The sequence below is a fragment of the Symphalangus syndactylus genome, chromosome 8 (genome assembly GCF_028878055.3).
Source record: "Symphalangus syndactylus isolate Jambi chromosome 8, NHGRI_mSymSyn1-v2.1_pri, whole genome shotgun sequence".
Classification (NCBI taxonomy): domain Eukaryota; kingdom Metazoa; phylum Chordata; class Mammalia; order Primates; family Hylobatidae; genus Symphalangus; species Symphalangus syndactylus.
This window is the reverse complement of record NC_072430.2, coordinates 136,892,026-136,914,383: the sequence shown is the minus strand read 5'-3', so window position 1 is coordinate 136,914,383 and position 22,358 is coordinate 136,892,026. Positions and strand designations below refer to the sequence as shown.

General features: G+C 43.8%; 1 protein-coding gene across 13 annotated transcripts in view; it reads right to left on the bottom strand.

Moving 5' to 3' along the window:
- Positions 1 to 22,358, bottom strand: part of DIS3L2 (DIS3 like 3'-5' exoribonuclease 2) — a 374,814-nt gene that overhangs the window by 64,190 nt on the left and 288,266 nt on the right. For all 13 annotated transcript variants that reach the window (XM_063645277.1, XM_055290976.2, XM_063645284.1 and 10 more), the window contains one exon: positions 9,497 to 9,730. In XM_063645277.1, coding sequence (XP_063501347.1) covers positions 9,497 to 9,730 — 234 coding nt within the window. The remainder of the gene's footprint in view (positions 1 to 9,496; positions 9,731 to 22,358) is intronic.

Here is a 22,358-nt window from a genome sequence, read left to right as displayed (position 1 = left end):
AGGGTAGGGGTACGACTTTCTTCATCTATAAGAAATGAGCCTGGATATAGGCAAGCAGAAAGAACCAGAAGGCAAGTGAAATGCTTCTAGAAGTGAGGTGGGAATCAATTTTGCTTTCAGAGTTCTTCTGAGGATCTACACTGGCTGTTCTGACCAAGAGCAGAAGCATTAGCCACTGGTCCTCAACAGCAGACCCTGTACTGGAAGGGCACAGCAGAGGTCGCACAAGGGCCAGCCCCAGTCCCTGTCTGATAGAGGGCATGGTTCTCTCTGTCTCTGGCTACCTTCTGCTCTCACTGATCACTCCAATCAGTTTCTTTTAACATTAACTACTTCTGGGCTGTTCTGTTAGATTGCCTTCTAACCCAAACGGTATCAGTAATAGACGGAATAATGTCAGCCTGATATGTGTGATTATTTCTCAGTGGGTTCAGAACTCAGAGGAGAGAAGAGTGAGGGGATAAATCCCTTACCTCTCACAGTGTGGGTACTCCATACCTTTCAGCTCCTTTTCCCTTTCGTGGCTCATGGCTTCACCCTCCAAATTGGCCTTCTTTCCCTAATCCCATCCCACCGAATAACCATCGGGTTTGCGATTCTGTCAGCCCTGTTTCAAGAGACTGTGCCCTTGCTTTTATCTTACTGGTGTTTTTTAAAGCACATATAGTTCTTCTCAAATTGCTGAAGCAGCTTGAGGGTAGAAAGTTTGTCTTCTGCTGCCTAAGTCTCCTTCACAGAACTGCAAGCAGTATTTGTAACACACAGGAAGCATCCCTCCTGTGCTGGTCAGATATCACCTCTGAGTCTGTATTTTTAACAACTTCCGGAATCATGCAACCTGTATTCCTTCTAATTTTTGAAAATTATGAGTAAATGACTAGGTGACTTGCCTACAAGGAGAGTAAGCACATGAAGAGGTCAGGGTTATAATAACGAGCCACTCAACAGAATTGATCTGACACTTAATGACACATATTAGTTTTTATGCATTAGTGAACAAGCCATAAATAGTGGCCAGCACACGTAAGTGGCTGTAATTAGTGTTGCTTATATATAATTAGGTCAAGTTTTCAAGTTTGTCTATTGTTCATGCCTTGGGATGCATACCCATGGATTGCTTTCCTTGATTCCATAACGTGTACTAACTAAATCAATCTCTGTCTCTTCCTTTTTCTCAAAGGGGAGATTCCAATACCCATGACAGCTGAAATTCACGCTCCCAGGTTCTCCCCAAAGCTCAGGGATGCAGCTTGTTCCACCCCTCGCTGCTTCCTCCTCCCACTCTTTTCCACGGAGGCTGTCCTAGATAGCCTGCGTGCTGAACAGCTAAGACAGCACCCATTCTTGGCTGTGGATTTACTTTATAAATGAGATGAATAAATTTAAATGAAAATTTTGCTAATATTATTATAAAACTGGTAACTGGGAAAATGTAGGAGGCTAATATTCTTCAAGCCTCGCTGATTCTAGAACTATCTCCACGGTTGAAGTAATAAGTCATCAATGTTTAAATGGAAGCCTTGAACTTCTAGCAGAAGCCTTCCTGTATTGTTTATCACTACTTTCAAGAGAAGTGTAGCAATTCTTATGGGAGCACAGATTATATAGAGCGATTCTGTTTTCAATCGGATTTCCTTATAATTATTCATGTCAGACCAACTCAAACAATGCCCGAGAGGTAATACACACAGGAGGTAAGAGAAAAGACTAGTGAAGTTACAAATGTTCTCTGAGGATCTGAGAATGCAACAACAGTTCTCAGCCCCATTTCAAACACAATGGGTTTCTTTAAGGATTCTAATGAGAGGAAAGGACCTTAGCTTGGGGCAGGGGTCATTCCCCAGTCTCAGCATTAGCAAGAGTTTAGCAAGATACTTTCAACACCTCTTTCAGTTGTTGTAAATTTTAGGACCCTTGTAAGCACTTTTTAAAATAAGTAACACAACGAGAAGTGTTTGTGACACATTGAGCTCTTTGTAGAGAGAAGCTCATGAAAATAAAATAAAATACGAAAGATGAAGGAATAATCTAAGACCACAACCACTGGGATATTTCAGAGACCTAGACACCTGAGAGAGAGAGAGAGAGAGAAAGCGAGCCAGAGCTCCGTGTAGGCAGAGAACTCCTGACAGATGTTTCCATCTAAGGTACCCTGATTCACATACTACTGCAAGAGTATAAATTGGTACAACCTCTCTGGAAGGGAATCTGGCAATATGTTTCAGTATTAATCTTAAATATATCCATAACCTTGATGCTGTCATCACAGTTCTAAGACTGTCCTAAGAAAACAATCAGAGATCAGGTCAAAGATTTATGAACACAGATGGCCATGGTACTATTATTTGTAGTACCAAAAAAATCAGAATCTAATTTAAATATTCAAAATTGGGGAGTGGCTGAATGTTTAAGAGTATATTCATATGACAGAATATTATGTAGGTATTACAATGTTTTAGAAGATTTTTTAATGACATAGGAAAAACTCAGGTAATATTAAAGAGCAGAATATAAATAAAAACTACACATATGTTATGCTAGCCACCCTTCCCTCCTGCTATGAAGTGGTAAGGGGCAAATACACAAGGAATTATACCAAAATATTAACCATGGTTATTTCTGGGTGATGGGACTATAGGTGATTATGATTTTGTCTTTATATTCTTGTATTTTCTAAATTTTCTAACATGAGAATATATTACTTTTATGATAAAGCTTCCTTCCTAAAGGAAGAAGAGGGGACCGGAGAGGCCTAGTTATGGAAATCATCATCTCTCTTCTCGACCTCCACCCCGGTGGTGTTCCCAGGTGGTACTACCACGTGCCTAAACTGGAAACCTGATTCCCTGATCCCTAGCCTCTGATCCTGCCTCTCCCCTCCGCATCTAATCAAGAGAGTCAATTTGCCACAGGCTTGTCGATTTTCCTTCCTCTCTTGGGTCGGTCTATCATTTTCTCTCACCCCACGGTCCCTACCTCAGATTAGGCCCTCGTCATTTCTCTCTTGGATTATAAACTTCCTCTATTCTATTCACTTTCGGGAGGCTCTTTCTAAAACCCAGTTCTGGTCATGTTACGTACATATTTAAAATCATTCCATAGCTGCCCTGGCTCATTCCTACAGACTCCAAGGCCTAGCCTGTGTCTCCTCTAGCATCTCTCTCTCTCTCTCTCTGCACCCTACACCACACATCCTGGAACAATCTGCCATTTCTCATCCCTCCCATGCTTGTACCAGCAGTTTGCTTGCCTTTGAAGCCTGGCTAGACCCTCAAGTCTTTTAGAAGGCCTAATGCCCCACTACTTCTGCTGAAAAATCTTCCCTGAACCCCTGAGACTGAGCTAGTCCTCTCCAAGACAGCTCACTGCACTCTGGGCAGAGTTCTGTCACATCACTTTACATTTTCTGTGTGGCCTGCTGGCTCTCTCACTATTTTCCTATATTATTTATAGAAAAGCTCTACGACTAAGAAAACAGAATGATTCTACAAATATACTCAACCCTGTGATCAATAGCTTCCTCATATGTTTAAGTGACAACATAAATAATAAGACCAAGGAAGAGCCAGACAGGATAAATGTACCCATCCTTCTTACCTTGGATCAAATATACGGTACAAATATTAAACAGCAGAGTTGGAATGCTCATTTCTTGAAAGCGACTGTATTGGAGAGAAGGAACAGAAACAGATTCAACAAAACATACAGCTACATTTGGCAATGGGGGCAGTGTGGGGGAGAAATGCTATACAGTTTCCTTAGCGCTACATTTTACCATGAGCAGTCCCCACCTTCAGTGCACCTACAAGAGGCAGAGCCAGCATCTCTGCAAGTGGGCTTGGGTGGGATGGAGACCTGACTGTGAAGAGCTGCTGAGCTTGCAGAAGTGGGAAATGAGAACCCCTGCTCCTTTTGCTTCAGGCTAATTAAAGCGACCTGCCTGTAAATGGAATAAGGGAACTGATGCTAAACTGATTCATTCCTCTACTCCCCACCTCCAGTTGGACTGGATAAGCATGGTACTAATCAAAGGAATAATTTACCTAATTGCATGAAGCCATCCTGAGAGTTAACTTAGCACGACTGTTCTCCATTACCCAGCCTGGCTTCCCTGTGAAGTGATGATGAGCTGCTAAAAGCTCACTGGATAGCGGGGCTGAATTGCTAGCTGGCTGTTTAAGCAGAGGTCAGCAAAGTATGGACCACAGGCAAACCTGCTTTTGTATGACCCATGAGCTAAGACTGGTTTATGCATTTTTAAATGGCTGAAAAATAATCAAAGGAAGAACAATATTTTGTGATGTGTGAAAACTATATAAATTCAAATCTCAGTGTTCTTAAAGTTTTGTTGAAACACAGCCACATTTATCCATTTAAAGCAACGCTGGTGTTTTCACACTACAACAGCAGAGTTGAGTAGCAGAGACAGAGACTGCATGGCCCACAAAGCCTAAACTATTTACTAGCTGGTCCTTTACAGAAAATATCCATCAACCCCTGCCTTAAAGGCTGGGCCAGGTCAAGGTCATACATAACAGCATTCCACTGCAGCTTGGGTCCCAGGGTATTTAAAAATAATTTCCATTAAAAAGGCTATCTTTACATTCAAGTCCACTCAAAGAAACTGCCTGCAGTTTGGGTTTCAAAATTGCGCCAAGTAGGATTTATACAAGATGCAGTTGTGAAGCTCCTGGAGTTGAGAGTAATTTGCCCAGGAAGATGGTAACATCAGGTTTTCTCCACCACTACTTCAACTTCCTCTATATTCCCGAAGTCAGTGACCCAGAAGGAACTGCTCACATCCCCTAACCACCTGTCAGGGGACCCATGATGGTGCACAGCTTCCTGCAAATCTCATGCTTATGGAAGCCCTCAGAGTGGCTTCTGGGTACTGCCACCTGACTGATGAGGAAGAGGCTGGAGAGAGAGCCCCAGCAGGCAGTAGGTGTAGCTTCCTAAAATCAGTCAATATTCCCAAGAAACTTTCATAATGTGATTCTTCTGGCACCTGCCACCCTCCCTTGGTATCTTTTCTGAATGCCATGGCTAAGAAGCCTGAGGCCTTGTCTTCACATTATAGTCAGGCAGTCTCTGTAAAGGACCTAAGTGGGAAAGTGCCTGAGAACAGGCTTTGTGTCCCAATAAACAGAAGTGCCAGGGGACTCTGTGACCCCTACCCGCAAAGTCTATTAGTTGGGCCTGAATCACTGAGCAAGAACCAGGCAGAGAGCAAACTTCCCACAGTTCCCCTTCTCCCAAAGCTCAAGATTTGGATATGATTATAAACCATTATGATTCCTTTTACTACAAACATAAAAAAGTCTGGGCCCCTGTTATGGGAGCTCCCTTTTCAGAAATGAGAGACATATGTTATAAATAAACAAAATAAAACAAACATCTATGTTAAGTCCAAGAATTAACTTAGCAACAGAAAACATGGAGATAGAAGAAACTACCTGGAAGGGGTGGTACTCAACCCATAAAACCAAAAAGCACAAGAATGCTTTGGTATCTGCATTTGCTTTCTAAGCAATGAAACACAGGAGTCATTCATGTACCTAGAACCTCTTTAGAACTAGGTTGAACTGTAGGTAAAGGAGACATTTGGAGCAGGTAATCCTACCTAGAAGGCAGTGCTTCCCTATCTGTTTCCCATCACAGTTCTAGGATATGAACTGGTATATACATATGCTAATATATGACAGCACACTAGGGTAGACAAGACTGCTAGTAGGTGGCCCTCATGGAACTGGAGCCAGACTAGGTGGCCCTGAGGGCTGAGGCTCACTATCTCAGACATGGGCTAGGCAGCTCCGGTCTAAGTTGCCACCTGCAAATACACAGTGGTCAAGGTGCTCTACAGTTGTGAGGCTATGACTTCTGAACTAGTAGGTCCGTAACTCAACAAACAATCACCATACTAGTGCTGCACACTCAGCCCCCGTTCATTCTGAAAGTCATCATGGTAAACTGACTTCTTGGAAAGGTGAAACTTGTAGTTTACATACTTATTCTGAACCTAAGGGCATGATGTGTAAATAAATGGTACCCCCTCACACAGACTCATCTCTAATTGAGGCTAGCTTAAATGGACTTTTTTAATTTTTTATTTTTTAAAGGACTGCCACCAAAAGCACGGACATAGTGGTCTGAGGCAAACAAAGCATCAGAGAACAATTCCAAACAGTAGGCTACTCAAAAAAGCACCAAGGAAAAATGGATTTTTGTGAGGGCAAGGCAGACAGTAGGGGCAGGAGAACAAATGCAGTGACTTCTGAATAGGGCCATTTAGCTGATTTATAAATGACCTCACCAGAGTCCTTTGCTGTGCGAGATTGATGTGCTCCTCCTTCCAAAGCTGGGGTCCATGGACTTGTTTTCGGAGGAACCAAGGAATCAACTCCAAGGGTGCAAAGACCTTATTTTCAAACCTTAATTAACTGGAACCTAATTAGGACTTCGGAGAGTTTTCTTTCCACTTAAAAGGAAAATGTTTTTCTCTCTCAAGTCAGCACGGTGTAAATGAAGGCAAAGTGAACACAGGGCAATTTGAATTTCTTGCATATAAGCAACTCACTTAACCTTTAGGGGCTTCAGCTCTCTAACTGATAAATTGAGAAGGCCAATAGAGAAGATATCCAAAGCCATTTTCAGCAATAAAACTCTGATTCTGAGACATGCCAACAGATCTTTATCAATAATCTGAGATCATTCTTCTATTTTGACAACTATACCCCATCCTCATATGAGCTGGGATCACCTGATAATCTTCTATAGTTTTTAGAGTATTTCATATATTTAATTCAACTGAACTTTGCAACAAATTGGTGAGGTGAAGTCTCTAAAACGTTATGACAGAAACTTTCCTGTGATGTGCTTCAGCAGCCATTGGTTGGTTATTCTAGAAGTTAGAAAAAGAAGAGAATCAAACAGAGGAGACAAACCCATCACTAAATGTTTTAATTTATATAGATGTATATTCATTCACTAATTTTTTGTAAATGTAAGGCTTTCAAAAAGGGAATGCTAACCGGAATTCTACATAGTCTTTTCTGGATAAACTACACTCACAATTCACTGTTCATATGTTATTATTTGGTTTCTTTAAAAAGAATGAGAATTTAGACATTTATGAAGCAATTTGAATACAGAATGCTTAATGGATTTTATAATTATCGCCTGTTTTACAACTGAATTTTTAAAGACTTATCCTTATCCAGGTCTTTCAAAAACATTTAACTTAGTTTTTATAAAAACAACAGCTTCTTTTTTATGTTCGTATTTGATCAGTTTCCCTGATATTTAGTTAAACTGCATAATTACAAGTACAACTGGCCTAGCCAGGTTTGAGAATACACATACCACTCCCCTGGTGGGGGCCAAGGGAGAAGGCAGTACTAGACAGCCGGTGCCACCGGCTGCATCACTGATCACTGCGTTTTACAGAGGGAACGATGAGCACTGGCTGAGATATTGTGGGGCTGGACTAGAGCTGGGGGAGGGAGGTTAGGGATAGAGAGACAGATTTTGGCTCGTTAGCAACCAGTTAGTAGTTAGAATCACAAGGGGTCACTCAGGGTAGGAGTATGGATAGAGAAAGAACAAAGCTCAGGTAGATCCCAGGGAATGCCAACCCTGAAGTGGTGGACAGAAGAGGATTCTGCAAAGGGGGCCAGCAGGACATTACTGGAGATGTACATAGAGAAACAGAGAACCAGGAGGTGGGTTTCAAAGGGGCTGGTGCAGGTCAGAAGTCTAAGAAGCAAGAACTGTGAAGTGTCCTTGGACTTGACAATCAGGCAGCCACCTGTAAATGAGAAACAGAGTGTGTTCACACTCCCATGAATGATTTCTTAAAGGAAGGAAAGTAGGTATTCTGTAATCCCCTATGCCTTTAGTTTCTCTTCCACCACGTCTGCTGTCTTCTTCAGCATCCGCTCTGCCTCCTGTCTCCCTGTCAGCATTCTCACGCAGACAGGCCTGCTCAGGCTGCCCGAGCCTAGGCTGGGGAAGGAGGAGCAGGAGAACTCCAGAGGCTACCCTGACTCTGCCATGCACAGGCAGGACAGGTCATCCACTGGTCCCAACGGCAGCCACTTCTTCCTAGGCCCAGGGCAGCACCTATTTGCAATGCCTGCTAAGAAGCATTTGTGTTAAGTCTGTTGCAAAAGGGAGGATAAAATCAGAACTTCAATCAGAAGGCTTTACAAGGCCTTTCATATTTCTCCCAGCTGACAGGCTCAGGGAAAGAAGTCTGCATGAGGCTGTCTGGTGAACAGTTCCACGCTCCTAGCCACCTCATTTCAGACACATGGAAACTTCCCAGAGCACACAACAAGCAAGGAAGGAGAGTTTGGGTGAGAAATATAAATGAAGGAGAAAAAAAAGTCCGTAATACAAAACATAGTCTCTGCTCTGTAATATACTGACAAGCAATGAAAAAAGAAATCCTGGGTCCTAACAGTTATCGACTCTCAGACATGGAAATTCAAGCAGGTTTAAGTGACAGCTGCCTAAGTCCCAGAGGGCCGCCAGCATGGCCGTGAGACTTCAGAGTTATCAGTAACAATCCAGGCCAATGTGTTCTTCAACAGCCAATGTGTTCTTCAATAGCCAATGTTCTACAGCAGGGGTCCCCAACCGCCGGGCCATGGGCCATACTAGTCCATGACCTGTTAGGAACCAGGCCGCACAGGAGGAGGTGAGCAGTGAGTGAGTATGACCACCTGAGCTCCGCCTCCAGTCAGGTCAGTGGCAGCATTAGATTCTCATAGGAGCTCAAACACAATTGTGAACTGTGCATGCGAGGGATCTAGGCTGCACGCTCCTTATGAGAATCGAACGAATGCCTGATGATCTGAAGTGGAAGTTTCATCCCGAAACCATCCCCCACCCCTGGTCTGTGGAAAAATTGTCTTCCATGAAACCCGTCCCTGGTGCCCAAAACAATGGGACCGCTGTTCTACAGTCTCCTCAGTTCTCTGCTTCTTCAGATATTAATCTGGAATTTGTAAACAAGTAACTCTTTTTTGGGAGATGAGGTATAAGAAGAAACACTTTTTTTCCAAGCCTTCCTATCAGATACTGGTCAGCCGCCTCCTAAATTTCCATGTCTCCTATTCTTGCCTCCATTAAAGAACAGGTCTGGGTAGAGACCTGAGGTGAGGATCGCAGACTGGACACAGCCTTACCAGGGAAGACCAGCTGGGGGTTTTGGTCAGAGCCACCCACACAGACCCCCTCTTTGCCTTGGCTCATGTCATTAGGCCTCACGTACCTGTGGAATCATACGAAATACAGAATATTTTGCATAACATCCTGTATTTGGAGAGTGAATGGGAGTTAGTTCCTGCCGGCCTCAGAGGACATGATTTGAGTGTGGTGCCTGGGGCAAGGAGAAAGAAGGAAGAGTCTAAGCCTGCCAAGCTGCCCTCATCCACACTGGGTTCAGGCACGAGTCAAATCTGCTGGCTGCACTAAAAAAACATGTACTGACCTGATCCAAACGAAGTGCGCCGTCCACGAAGCGCTGCTGGCGTAATTGCTTGGCAATTCCGTGGAGATTCAGGATGGCCTGGTGTACCTCCTCGCTGCTATGCTCTGGGGAAATGGGGGGCAGCTCTTTCGCAGGGATTTTCTCATTTGGGCTTTCAATCATGCTCTGTGCATGCTCGTAGCTAAGTTTGGTGCAGGAGCGGATGACGGTCCGGCCAAACCATTCATCAAGGATCTGCAAAGATGGACAGATTACAAGGGAACTGTGAGGACAAATGTTTTTCAGGTTTTTCTTCCTTCAACCATTCATCCATACACATTCAACAAAGATGTATTGAGCACTGACTGTGCGCTCAGAATGGTGGCAGGTTCAGGCTAGGCACCCAGATGAATCAGAGATGGAAGCTGCTGCCCTCAGGGAGCTTAGTCTCCACCTGGCGTGGAATTAATCCAATGGGCACTGGACGCCTATGGACGGTCCCCAAGCACACCAGTGACACAGGCAAGGCATGCTGGAGGCTTTTTCATTAGTTTCGGTGAGTGGGCATCAATGTCAACACTGAGGGGAGTAGAGGAGAGAGCTGCCAACAACGTGGCAGACAGGGACCCTGTGGGCTTGGGAACAGCTCAGATGTGGGGTGAGGGAGAAGGGGAAGGCGGGGCCACTGACAGAAAGAGTGAACACAGGTGGAGAAGGAGGATGGGGCTAGAAAGAGAAAACCCATTCCGACTGTTCCATTTTGGGCACATATGTAGAGACAGAAGTCTAGAACAGGCTTCTCAATCTTGGCACTGTTGGGCTGAATAATTCCTTGTTGGGCAGGGGGCTGAACTGTATATTATAAAATGTTCAGCAGTATCTCTGGCCTCTATCCACTGGATGTCAGGAGCACCTCTCCCGACCAAGTTGATAATCAAAAATGTCTCCAGACATGGCCAAATGTCTTCAGGGGGAAAGCTGGCCCAGGCTGAGAACCACTGGGCTTGAAGGAGATATACCCAAGTTTAGTGGTGGTGTCAGCTGAACGGCGGGATTACCACTGAGGTGCATTTTATTATTTTCACTTTTCTGTATTTTTTATAATAAATATGTATTACTTTTAAAACAAAAAAAGAACATTAAAACATTTTGGGGACTCCTGGGTCTGAGGTTCAGGGAGAGATGTAGGTGAGGGGATCTGGCAGGCATTCGGATGTGGGCCTGGGCCATTTGGAGGTGGAAGGATCTATAGAAAAAAGGGTGGTCAGGAGAGGCGGGGCTGCTTGGCCTAACACCTCCTTCATGTTAAGGAGAGAAGAGAAGCCAGGGAATGAAAACAGTAGAGAAACAAGAGAGCTGAGAGAGACAGGACAAAAACCAGGAGTGACCGATGTTAGGAAAAGCAGGAGAAAACAGCTTTAAAAAAGGGGACTCAAAGGCAACACAGGGCACTCACAGAGCAACTGCTATGAGATAGGCATTGTTCACACTCTCCGTATGGCAACTATTTAATTCTCATAACAACGCTATGAGGTAGGAATTTTGCTGTCCTCTTCTTCAGTTGAGGAAACTAAGGCATAGAGAAATTAAGGAATTTGCCCAAGGTTACACTGCTAGAGACTGGCAAAGCTGGGAACTGAACCCAAGCAGTCCAGCCCTAGAGTCTCTGTAAACCACAAGTGTATGTCCAATGCCACTTGGATGTCAAGGAGGAAAAAACAAAGACAAACTCCTGGCATTGAGCATTTGCCGGCTGGTGGTATTTAGGAAGGCTGTTTTAGGAAAATATAGGACAGGGGCAGAGTCACACTACAAAAGGTTTAAGGCATGTACTGCAAATGGGTTCTGGAGACACTGTGAGGAGAGCTCTAGCTCTTCTCACTCCTAGGGCAGCCAGAGCTTTGGCCTCCCATCAGCCTCATGCACACGTCCCCTGTGCTACTCAAACAGCAACATCTTCTGTGTGTGACATGACATGAAAAACCCCGGGAAGCACTGGGTTAAGAATAGGTGGGGGCATCGAAAGTGGAGGCAATGCAACCAGTGTGGATGACCACTTCCAAAAGAACAGGAGGGAAAGAGTGCTTTGGTATGAGCAGAACAGAGGGCTGTGTGGCAGTTGTAGGGTAAAGAAGAGAAACCAGCATTGAAGGAAGACTGAAGACACAAGAGAACAAAAGGGATCTTGGGCCAAGTGGAGGCCATCCATCCTGGACAGAGGAAGCGCGGCCTGGTGGGGAGGAAGAAAGGAAGGAAAGGGGAGGAGACCTTGAGGGGAAGAAGAGGGAAGCTGAGAGCATGACTATCACAGAATCCCAATCTATGTAGTCGAGCATGAGGCAAAGAACAAAGGAGGCTAGGTGGAGTTTGAGGGCCTGAGGAGAATGGAAAAGCTCTGAGATAAATGCATGGAAGTGTATTTTCTGTACAAGAAAAGGGAGAGAGCGCCAGTCAAGAGTAGAACATTTTACCTGTTAACCTGGGCTTGCAGACATCCCCCTTGCCTTGCTCTTCACCACCCAACCCTTCTGTTCACAAGCTCTGAGACAATGCTTTCCGAAAAAGCCAACTGAAGAGTATGTAGGCATTCCCCATGGGGAAGGACTGAGCCCAGTCCAGGAGCTGTTCACACCACAAAGCCTCCAGGGAATACAGCTTCTGCCCTGGAAGGCTGGAGAGACCACGTTGGTACCCTCACCCTCCCTTAAAGGAAGAATCAGTACTCTTGAAAAATGGCAGCCATGGGGTAGAGGAAGAGAATGGTGGCAACTACTCACATTTTTATCCAGAGCAAAGTCTTATAAGAATCTTGAATCTGTAATCACTGACTTTAACTTTTCTTTTAAAAAAATCCTGAAACTATTCTTTCCATATTATTCCAAGAACCACCACTATCCAAAGATATCAGGGATTCAAATAATCTCACAAATCTTCTACTGTGGCAAGCAGGTCTGAATTTGGCTCTCAGGAAGCATGTGTGTGCTGTGGGCAAAAGCAACTGTACAGTCAATTCCAGGTACCACCTGACAGTCCCAGTGGGGAGTGCCACGTGCAGATCTCCAGAAGAGTCTGAAGAGCCCCTTTTAGGCTCAGCCAAGCTTGTCCTCTTCGCATATCCACATTTCCTGAAGAGCTGCTCCAGCCTCCTCTGGAATGACAGGGCCATGACCTCTTCATTCTTGTGGTCTCAAGGGTTTCCCCTGGTGATTTAGCTTGCTTCCTTTTCTACATTTCATTCCAAACCCAGTCACTCCTCCTGTGCGTCTATATTGAGCTGTACAGTCTGCCTTCAGCATGTTCAGGGAACATCAGTTTCAGTCCTATTCCACTGTTCTCTTTCACATTTCACAAGTGGTCTGGAGGTTCCCTCCAGCATCCAGCATTCAGGTCACAGGGTCTGCAGCCTCCCAGGGTCTGCAGTCTTTCTCCCTAGTGAATGCTCCAGCACAGGGCAACCACTGCACCCTGATCGGGCATCTGCTTTCACGTAAACCATGGGTCAAGAACTGCTTTCAAAATCTAGTGAATTTTGGCCAAGCACGGTGGCTCATGCCTGCAATCCCAGCACTTTGGGAAGTCAAGGCGGGTGGACTGCTTGATGTCAGGAGTTTGACATCCTGGCCTGGCCAACACAATGAAACCCCGTTTCCACAAAAAAAAAAAATTAGCCGGGCATGTTGGTGTGCACCTGTAATCCCAACTACTCAGAAAGGTGAGGCATGAGAATTGCTTGAGTCTGGGGGGTGTTGGTTGCAGCAAGCCAAGATTGTGCCACTGCACTTCAGCTTGGGCGACAGAGTGAGACTCCGTCTCAAAAAAACTATACAAACAGAAAAAAACTTAGTGAATGCTCCAGGCCCTCCTCCCTGAAATATTTATGCATAAAATGTAGCAGCAAGTTCCACGAGGTTCCCAGACACCCCTGTACCCTGCATGCCCAGGTCTCCTGGCTCTAAGCACATCTCTGTAGCTCCCCCTCACCCCTCTGATTGCTGGCCCTGACCAGGAGCCACTTGGAATCCTGAAGTATTCCTAAAATTGATTATCTGAGACTTGCCCAAAGCAGCAGCTTGTCACTCTTTACCAAAGCCTGCTCACCGCCTGGGAAAGAAGGCCTGGGAAAGGCCTGAAACCATCTTCTGCAGACGCCAAGCAGAAAAGAAAGGAGTCTGTTGTCGTGTGACACAGAGAAAGGCAGCAAGAAAGCAAAGATCCAAATGGAGGGGGTCCTCGGAATAGCCAACCTCACAGTATGGAAGGCAGGCCTCTCTGTATGGAACACCTCATTACTTTCCAATTTGGAAACTGGATTCACATCAATGCCCAGTGCATAACCAAAGCCAGTGGCAGAAGACAAAAGGACAGTTTTTCATGGAAAAAGTAGAAATAGCAGGGGGAGCTTCAGAAACAAAACTCTTCATAAAGAAGATCATGTCTTTCCTCCTTTCTTTTTTTTTTTTTTTTTTTTTTTTTTTTGAGACAGAGTCTCGCTCTGTCACTCTGTCGCCAGGCTGGAGTGCAGTGACACGATCTGGGCTCACTGCAACCTCCGCCTCCCGGGTCCAAGTGATTCTCCTGCCTTAGCCTCCTGGGTGGCTGGGACTACAGGCATATGCCACCATGCCCGGCTCATTTTCTGTATTTTTAGTAGAGATGGGGTTTCACCATGTTGGCCAGGATGGTCTCGAATTCCAGACCTCGTGATCCACCCGCTCTGGCCTCCCAAAGTGCTGGGATTACAGGCATGAGCCACCACGCCTGGCCCCTCTTTTCTTTCTTAACCACAGGATTTGGGTCACTCTTCTGTAGGCAGGTGAGTTTACTACACATACTCTGGAATACCACTGTTCAGAAAGTCAAATTAAATACAGTGCCAACACCGACTGAAGGCATATTACTGGGAAAAAACTACTGAAAAAGGAGTACATGATTATGTACTAAAGCATTGTAATTCAAGGCCTACCTACTGTACTAAGTAAGACTGGAAGTAGTCTAATACTGGGAGTATTCTTAAACCTACTACTTCTAAAATCTCCTTAACACATCTGGGAGGAGTGCATTATTCAGCCCACTTCACAGTTGAGAAAACAGGCCAGGAACTTGTCAAAAGTCATACAAACTCCTAAGTGGCAGCCAAGACCAGATCCAGTTAAAGACAGACCCAAAATCTAGAGTGACTTTTATTCCATTTCAGGTGAAGGTCATAAATTAGACAGAGGCAGATGATGAAGTAAAATAAACCAAGTATGTCTCAAACACATATCAACTTTCTGTATTGATACAAAAGTATGACCACCTCCTTTGAAAATTATTCAGTTCCATTCAAATGTATTTTTAAATTTATCCTCTGAAAAATGTCAGCACCTCATTAAGATATATCTCTGGTTGAAAAACTGCAAATGGGGTTAATTTATAATCTTAAATAATTAGGTACAAAATCACTTTTGCAGTAGCTCCAGGCTTCCGTATGCAAAATATTTTGTTCAAAAAAACATGAGGAAGAAAGAAACCTTTTCCTGATTGGAACAAAACCAAGCTGTTTGGAGTGATGGAGGACGGGAGGGAGGCGGAGTGGATTTTGGCTGCTTCTTAGAGCTACGAACACAGGGCAATCATCCTTAGTAGGGGCAGCCCGACAGTGAGAGAAGTCAAAGGTGCCAAGAAGCAAGTGTCTGAAAAGGACTGGGCCGAGAGAGGACGGGCTGGAAGACAGCAGAGAGAGGCAGGTCATGCCTGTGGTGGAAAGGATGCCAACTTGCTAGGGAAGGTCCTAGTAACTGCAGAGGACAGAGGCAGTGGGGTGGCTAGAGCAAACAAGCGGCTACTCCACAAGCCCCAGTCCTCACACTAGGGCCACCATCACTGAGCAAAGCTCAGGCTTCCCCTGAAAAAGGAAGAGACGAACACAGTAAGATTAAGGCATGAATATCTAGACTGAAGCACCATTGCACACAATCCACTTATACCCAGCAGAATGTTCGCTTTCTCTTCACAGGTGGCTCACTGCAACTTCTGCCTCCTGGGTTCAAGCAATTCTCCTGCCTCGGCCTCCCAAGTAGCTGGGACTACAGGCGCCCACCACCATGCCTGGCTAATGTTTTGTATTTTTAGTAGAGATGGGGTTTCACCATGTTGGCCAAGCTGGTCTTGAACTCCTGACCTCAGGTGATCCGCCCACCTCAGCCTCCCAAAGTGCTGAGATTAAAGGTATGAACCACCACGCCCAGCCAAATATTTGCTTATTTATTTATTCATTCATTTATATTTTAGAAACAGGGTCTCGATCTGTTCTCAATCTGATCAAGTGATCCTCCTGCCTCAGCCTCCTAAGTAGCAGCAAGGCAGAGAGAAATTTTGATGTGGAAAGGGGGACTTCAGCAGTTGAAGTTGGCTAGCCTCTCTCATTTCCAAGAAGGAGAAATGAAAGGTACTTGGGAGAATGATGGGTCTTAAAGGAAAGAGGAGTGGAAAGCAAGGTTGAGGTTGGAACCCAAGAAAAAAGGCTTGGAACCTAGTGACGAATAAAAGGATTCCCAAGTAGCACGGAAGGTTCAGCTGAGAAAGCCCCAGCTGGTACACAACATAATTCTACAATGTCCAATTCTCAGAATGGAATGAGTTAAGCAGGGAGGAAAAGATCTGCTCAGCTACAAGGAAGGGGCAGAGGCTTGAAGGATATGAGAAGATGGCAGGTGGGGAAACTCAACCTTGACTGATGTCAGGTCCCTGGAGCTGGGGAGGGGGCCTGCAGCACAGCAGAGAGCTCAGTTATACATAAAAGGCAGCTTCTCTCCTGTGAGCAGCAATGCTCCAGGACGTGAGAGGAGAGGCTGGTTGCAGGAAGACTCGAGTCCATGCATTTCTAGCACAGAAGACTGGCAGAAAAGAACAAGGAAAAAGTTACCATCGTAAGGGCGTTTTATCTTTTATTCTGAATGAGAGATTGGAAAGTTTTAATGGAGAGACAAGGCTTAAGATTCAGAAGGATCACTCTGACAGCTGTATGCAGAGGAGATGACGTGGGGCAAGAGCAGAGGCTGCAAGGACAGTCAGGAGGCCACTGTATTTGTCAAGGTGAGAGAGAACAGCTTGGACCCAGGTATTAGTGCCGGTAGTTAAGGAAGGGGGCTGATTCTGGAGGAATTCAGAAAGCAAAGCAGCGATGACACACTGGCAGACTGGATGCAGATGTAGCATGAGAGAAAGACCAAAGTCAAGAATGACCCCGTCGTTTTTGACCTAAGTAAATGGTTGAAACAGGCGACTTCCATAGTACACTCCGGGTTCTGACTAATCCTATACAGCACACAGCAGGGATGTCACAGGAGATGCAAACTGAGGACAGCTAATCAATTGTGAGACCCTTCTTTTATTATTCTGATCTTTGGCCCTAAGATTCTAAGGTTCTAAGGTCTAAGGACTTAGTTACTAAGTCAGAGAATAAGACTCTCACAACCAACATGTGAGAAATATGCTAAAAATAAATTATTCAGCATTTATTGACCTAAAAGCCTGAGCACTAGCTTAATGAATGCATACATGTCCAAGATTTTCTTGTGAGTGTTTAAAAAAAAATTTAGTAGGCGTTAAGAAAACGTTGGAACACTCTTTCTATAGCTCACCATGCCTGCTCCAGAAAGTAAGCCATTCCAATAGACTAAGGAAAAATACACAGCTTTCTCCACTTCAACTCCAGGTGAGAGACTGGTGGCTACACAGCAGCTGTGGCATGATGCTGTTGGCCCTGCTCTGGCTCCTTCTAAGTCCAAACCTTTACGCCAAGAGAAGTCACCACTGCATGCAAAACCAGCCTCAGACATTGGCCACACAGGCTTCAGAGACCCTCCTCTTCATCACTGGATTCTTGATGCAGGGCTACCCCTTGCCCGTTGGCCTTCTCTGGCTCCCTGACCCTCCCATCTGGTTCCGAACTTTGTTCCCCCGGCCCTTGCTAAACTCAAGCTTTCCTTGCCAGCGTTTTGAGGAAGGACCATCTCTTGGATGTGAGTCTGGAATCTGACCTCTCATTTCATGCATCTTGATTGTGGGTAAGAGATACTCATCCCAGGACTAACCAACCAGGTCTACCTCTCATGTGGTCGCTTGGTCTGGGTAGGGTGTTTGGATAACCACAGTACAAGGAGTGTGGTTAGTGGGTTTTGCCCTACAACCCTGTCTCTAGTCCAAACTCTCATTACTTCCGATCTGGCTTGGTTTGCACTGAGGCCCACAGCCCCTCCTGGATCCTGTGCCTACTTCACACCTGCTCTCTAGTCCCTAATGCCAGTGGCCTGGGCACCAGACACTACCTCCAACAGAAACCCCAGAGGCCAACTGAGTTACAGAGTTTGCCACTTTCTAGTGCTTCTTTTATGACCCTCATATTTTAGAAGCTCATTAGATTGGGCAGCTTTTTATTTCTTGGGTCTGACTTTGGCAGGCAAAATTCAGACTCAAAGTTCTTTTCTGTTAATTCAAGTTAGTTTTCTTCTATGGGCTTTTATTTTCTGTTTAGTTAAACTTTCACAAAAATAAGCATTTATAAAAATATAAAAGCTACACATGTTTTCAAAAAACATTAGAAAATACAAAAAAGTAGAAAAAATTACTCATAGTTTTACTACCCAAACATAACCGCTATTGGCATTCGATTTTATTTTCTACTGGTCTTTTTCCATTCATTTTTTCCCCTATGCATGCTCCCACCCCCACCAAAATATGATTGCTGGCATACTGTCCTCATAATTCCTTCTTTGTTTTCAGATAGCATTTGCCTCTTAACTCTTAAAAAAATCTTTAAAAGGGTCCTTTTTTTTTTATTAACCCAATATATAAGAGCCATAAAAACCAAATATAATGTGTATAACTTGTTTTGATCCCAATTCAGGCAAATCTATGGGAGAAAGCAAAGAAATCTATTACAGACTGGGTTCAGAATGACACCAAGTCATTAGTAGTCAGTGTTAGGTGTGCTAATGGCATTGTGGTACATAAGGAAATGTCCAAAATTTTTTCAGCTTCATACTAAAATATGTATGAGTGAAATGACATATCTGTGGTTTGTTTTAAAACACTTTGTCTTGATAGTTGAATCTGGGAGGTGGGGAGGATGGGTTTATTGTGCCCTTTACTTTCATGTGTTTGAAATTTTTCACAATAAAAATATTAAAGTATACATAGTTAAAATGGTTTTAAAGTATTGTTGTGAAAAACAGCAGCCCCCATCCCTCTCTGTTACTTCCCAAGAGTAACTACTTTTACTTCTTTTAAAAGAGTATTTGGATATTAACTTTCTACATAACCTGTCTGCTACTTCCTGAATTTTTTTAGGCATTATTTGCAAACTTTTCACTACAGAAGATAATTTATTTTTTCTTCCACACACACTCCCTCCCCCACCATGCCCACACAACTATTCAAGTCCTTAATCCTCCTAATACATGACAATGATCAGAATTCATTTTATCAATCTACTATTATGGTTACATAAATACTAAATGTTACTTTTCTTTTCTATACAACTTTTTATTCTCCCTGGAATTAATAACTTTTTATTTGCTTGATTTTTCTTTGTGCTATGCATATTAATCTACCCCAAACTTTCCACCAACTGTCCATTTGGTTCTCAAGGTATGGTCCATGTACCCCTAGGGATCCCTGAGACCCTTCCAGGAGTCCAGGAGGTCAAAACTATTTTCATAAAAATACTAAGGCAGTGTTTGTCCTTTCCACATGCTGACATTTACACTGGTGGCACAAAAGCCCTCGTGGGTAAAGCGGCTGCCTTGGCGCAAATCTGACAATGGCACCCAGCACACCTGTGGCTACTGCACTCCAATACCTCAAACTCGTATTGAACAACCAAATGCTCTGGACAGAAGAGTAAAAACTATTAATTTTACAATGACTCAACTCTTGATTGCTTGTCTTTGTCACTTTTGCTGCATGTAGAGGTATGCTGGCGGTCTTGAGGAAAAGCACTTACATAACTGAGTCGTGAAGTGAACTGATTGCTCATTTTATGGAACACCATTTTTACTTGAAGGAACAAATGACACACAAACTATAGTTTAGACTTGGGTATTTTGGGGAGATAAGACAGCACACTCTCTGGTGTCTGTTTTTTATTTTTTTCCATCCACACAAGGTCTCATTATGTTGCCCAGGCTGTGCAATCCTCTTGCCTCAGCCTCCCAAAGTGCTGGGATTACGTGGTGTGATCATGGCTCACTGCAGCCTTGACTTCCCAGGCTTAGGTGATCCTCCCACCTGAACCTCCTGAGTAGCTGGGACTACAGGCACATACCACCACATCTGGCTAATTTTTGTGTTTTTAGTAGAGACAGGGTTTCAATATGTTGCCCAAGCTGATCTCGAACTCCTGGGGTCAAGCAATCTGCCCACTTCGGCCTCCCAAAGTGTTGGGACTAGAGGCGTGAGCCACTGTGCCTGGTCCAACCAACTTTTGAGAAACTATTAAAGTTTGGTGTAGTACAGAAATGAATAGCCACAATTATCTGAAAAAGTTATTAAAATGCTCCTTTCTTTTCCAGCTACATATCTACATATCAACCAAAACAACTGATTCTAACGGACAGAATGTAGAAGCCCATGAGAGGATCCAGCTTTGCGTCTTCTTCTTTTTCTTTTACTTTTTTCAGATGGAGTTTCACTCTTACTGCCCAGGCTGAAGTGCAATGGCATGATCTCAGCTCACCGCAACCTCTGCCTCCCGGGTTCAAGTGATTCTCCTGCCTCAGCCTCCCAAGTGGCTGAGATTACAGGTGCCCACCACCAGGCCCAGCTAATTTTTTGTATTTTTAGTAGAGTTGGGGTTTCACCATGTTGGCCAGGCTGGTCTTGAACTCCTGACCTCAAGTGATCTACCTGCCTCGGCCTGCGAAAGTGCTAAGATAACAGGTGTGAGCCACCACATCTGGCACTTAGCATCTTCTTTAAGACAGACCTGAAGGACAGTGTAGTAGCCGTGACAGGGATACTGACTATCTGGCCCTTTACAGGAAAAGTCTGCCAGCCCTGATCTCAGTGATTCCTTCACTTCTTTCCTGTATTGGATTATTTGTTTCCTGGGTCCCATGTCTTCCTCTTTCTTCATTTACTCCTCCTTCATTTTGGTGAAGCACATCTTCTGGTGGCTTCCTGAGAAAGGGTGTATGAGATGGACATTTTTGTTGAAGCTTTGTATGTCTGAAAATGTCCTTTCCTACCCTTTTGATTGATAGCTTCGTTGGGTACAGAATTTTGGCATGGAGATCACAGTCCTTCAGAAATTAGAAAGCTTTGCTTCACTGTCATCTAATTTCTAGGGTTGTGGTAGAAAAATCTGAAGTTATTCTGATTTCTGATTTTATTGTATGTCTTTTCTTTGTCCACAGTGTTCTGAAATTTTATAATGATGTGTCTGGATGATGTGTCTCCACCCCTGTGCTAGGCAGTGTGCCCTTTCAATATGGAAAATCACATCTTCCAGGAATGGGGCATTTCCTAAAATTATTTTGTTGATCATTTCTTTTCCTCTGTTTACTTTGTTCTCTATTTCTGGAACGGTCATTGAACAGATAGTGTATATCTTGGACTAGTCTTCTCATTTTTTGTCTTTTCTATCTCTTTTTGGGACAACTCCTCAACTTTACCTTTCAGTAGGAATCTTGAATCTTTAATTCTTCTAACCTGTGTTTAATTCCCAAGAGCTCTTTTTTTCCCTCCAAATGTTTCCTTTTTAAAGTATCAAGATTTTGTGATACAGCTACTTTCTTTTTTAAAAAAATTCCCTAAAGATATAAGTGATAATTTCCTTTCCCTGCTAGTGTGTTTTGTTCTAGTTACTTTTTCCTGTTTGTTTACTTCATTTCCTGTTTGTTTACTTCTTTCCTGTTTTGTTTGTACTCCAGTTGAATTACACATATACTTAGGAGCCCAAGGGCTAAGTGTAAACTCTGGACAGGGTTTCATCAAAGTAAAATAAAGCTATTGTTGAATCAATGCATTAGTAATAGCCTCCCTATTTTACATTAGAAGCTTCCCTCGGGTTGTCTCTTCATACATGGAAATGAAATCCTAAAAAGCTCTGATTGTGTGGGTGAAGCTTATTGTCTGTAAGCTTTACCGCAGGGAAAGACAGCTGGGCTGCTGATTGGGAAACTCTTAAGGTTAGTATCTTTATGTTTTTATTCCTCACTATTCAGATTCCTCAGAGATTTTCTCATGTCCCGACTCATGGATATAGGGCTGGTGACCAGAATTCTGGGGCTGGCAGCAAAAAAGAAAGCTGACACTCTTAACATTCAGTATGCCAACATTCACACAATCTCCCCCAAGGTGTCACTGCCATCAAGCATGTTTGATGTCCTCTAGTTCAGACACCTCTTACTTTACCCTGTCTAGAGAACACATTTCTGATCTTCCACTAAGTTATAGGAGGGGCAATTTTTAAAAATAAACTTTCAATACTGTTGTTAGCCTCATTCTCCCCCAACCCTCTCCCACTTTCTAGAATTATCTGGTACTGTCAATTTCTGAATTGTTTAAGGTTCTGCTGCATAAACTGGGTTGTTTCTTGGCTTTCTGTATTGCTGGCTGAGGATTCAGCTTTCTCAGGACTGCTAAGTCAGTTACACTCATCCATCTGCTACCCGGATTCCAAAATTTTGTTGCTGTTGTCTCCTCTCCCACTCTCTTTGTCCTTGTGGGTTTATGTCTTTAAAAAAAATCCCTTTACTGTTGTTTTAGTGAGGTTTTGGGAGGGAATGAAAGTAAATGTGGGTATTTGATCCTCTATCTTTATTTGGAACCTCTTTATAATTAAATATCTTTTTTTACTTCCATTTAATATTACAGTATAAACACTTCCCATGTTCTTCCA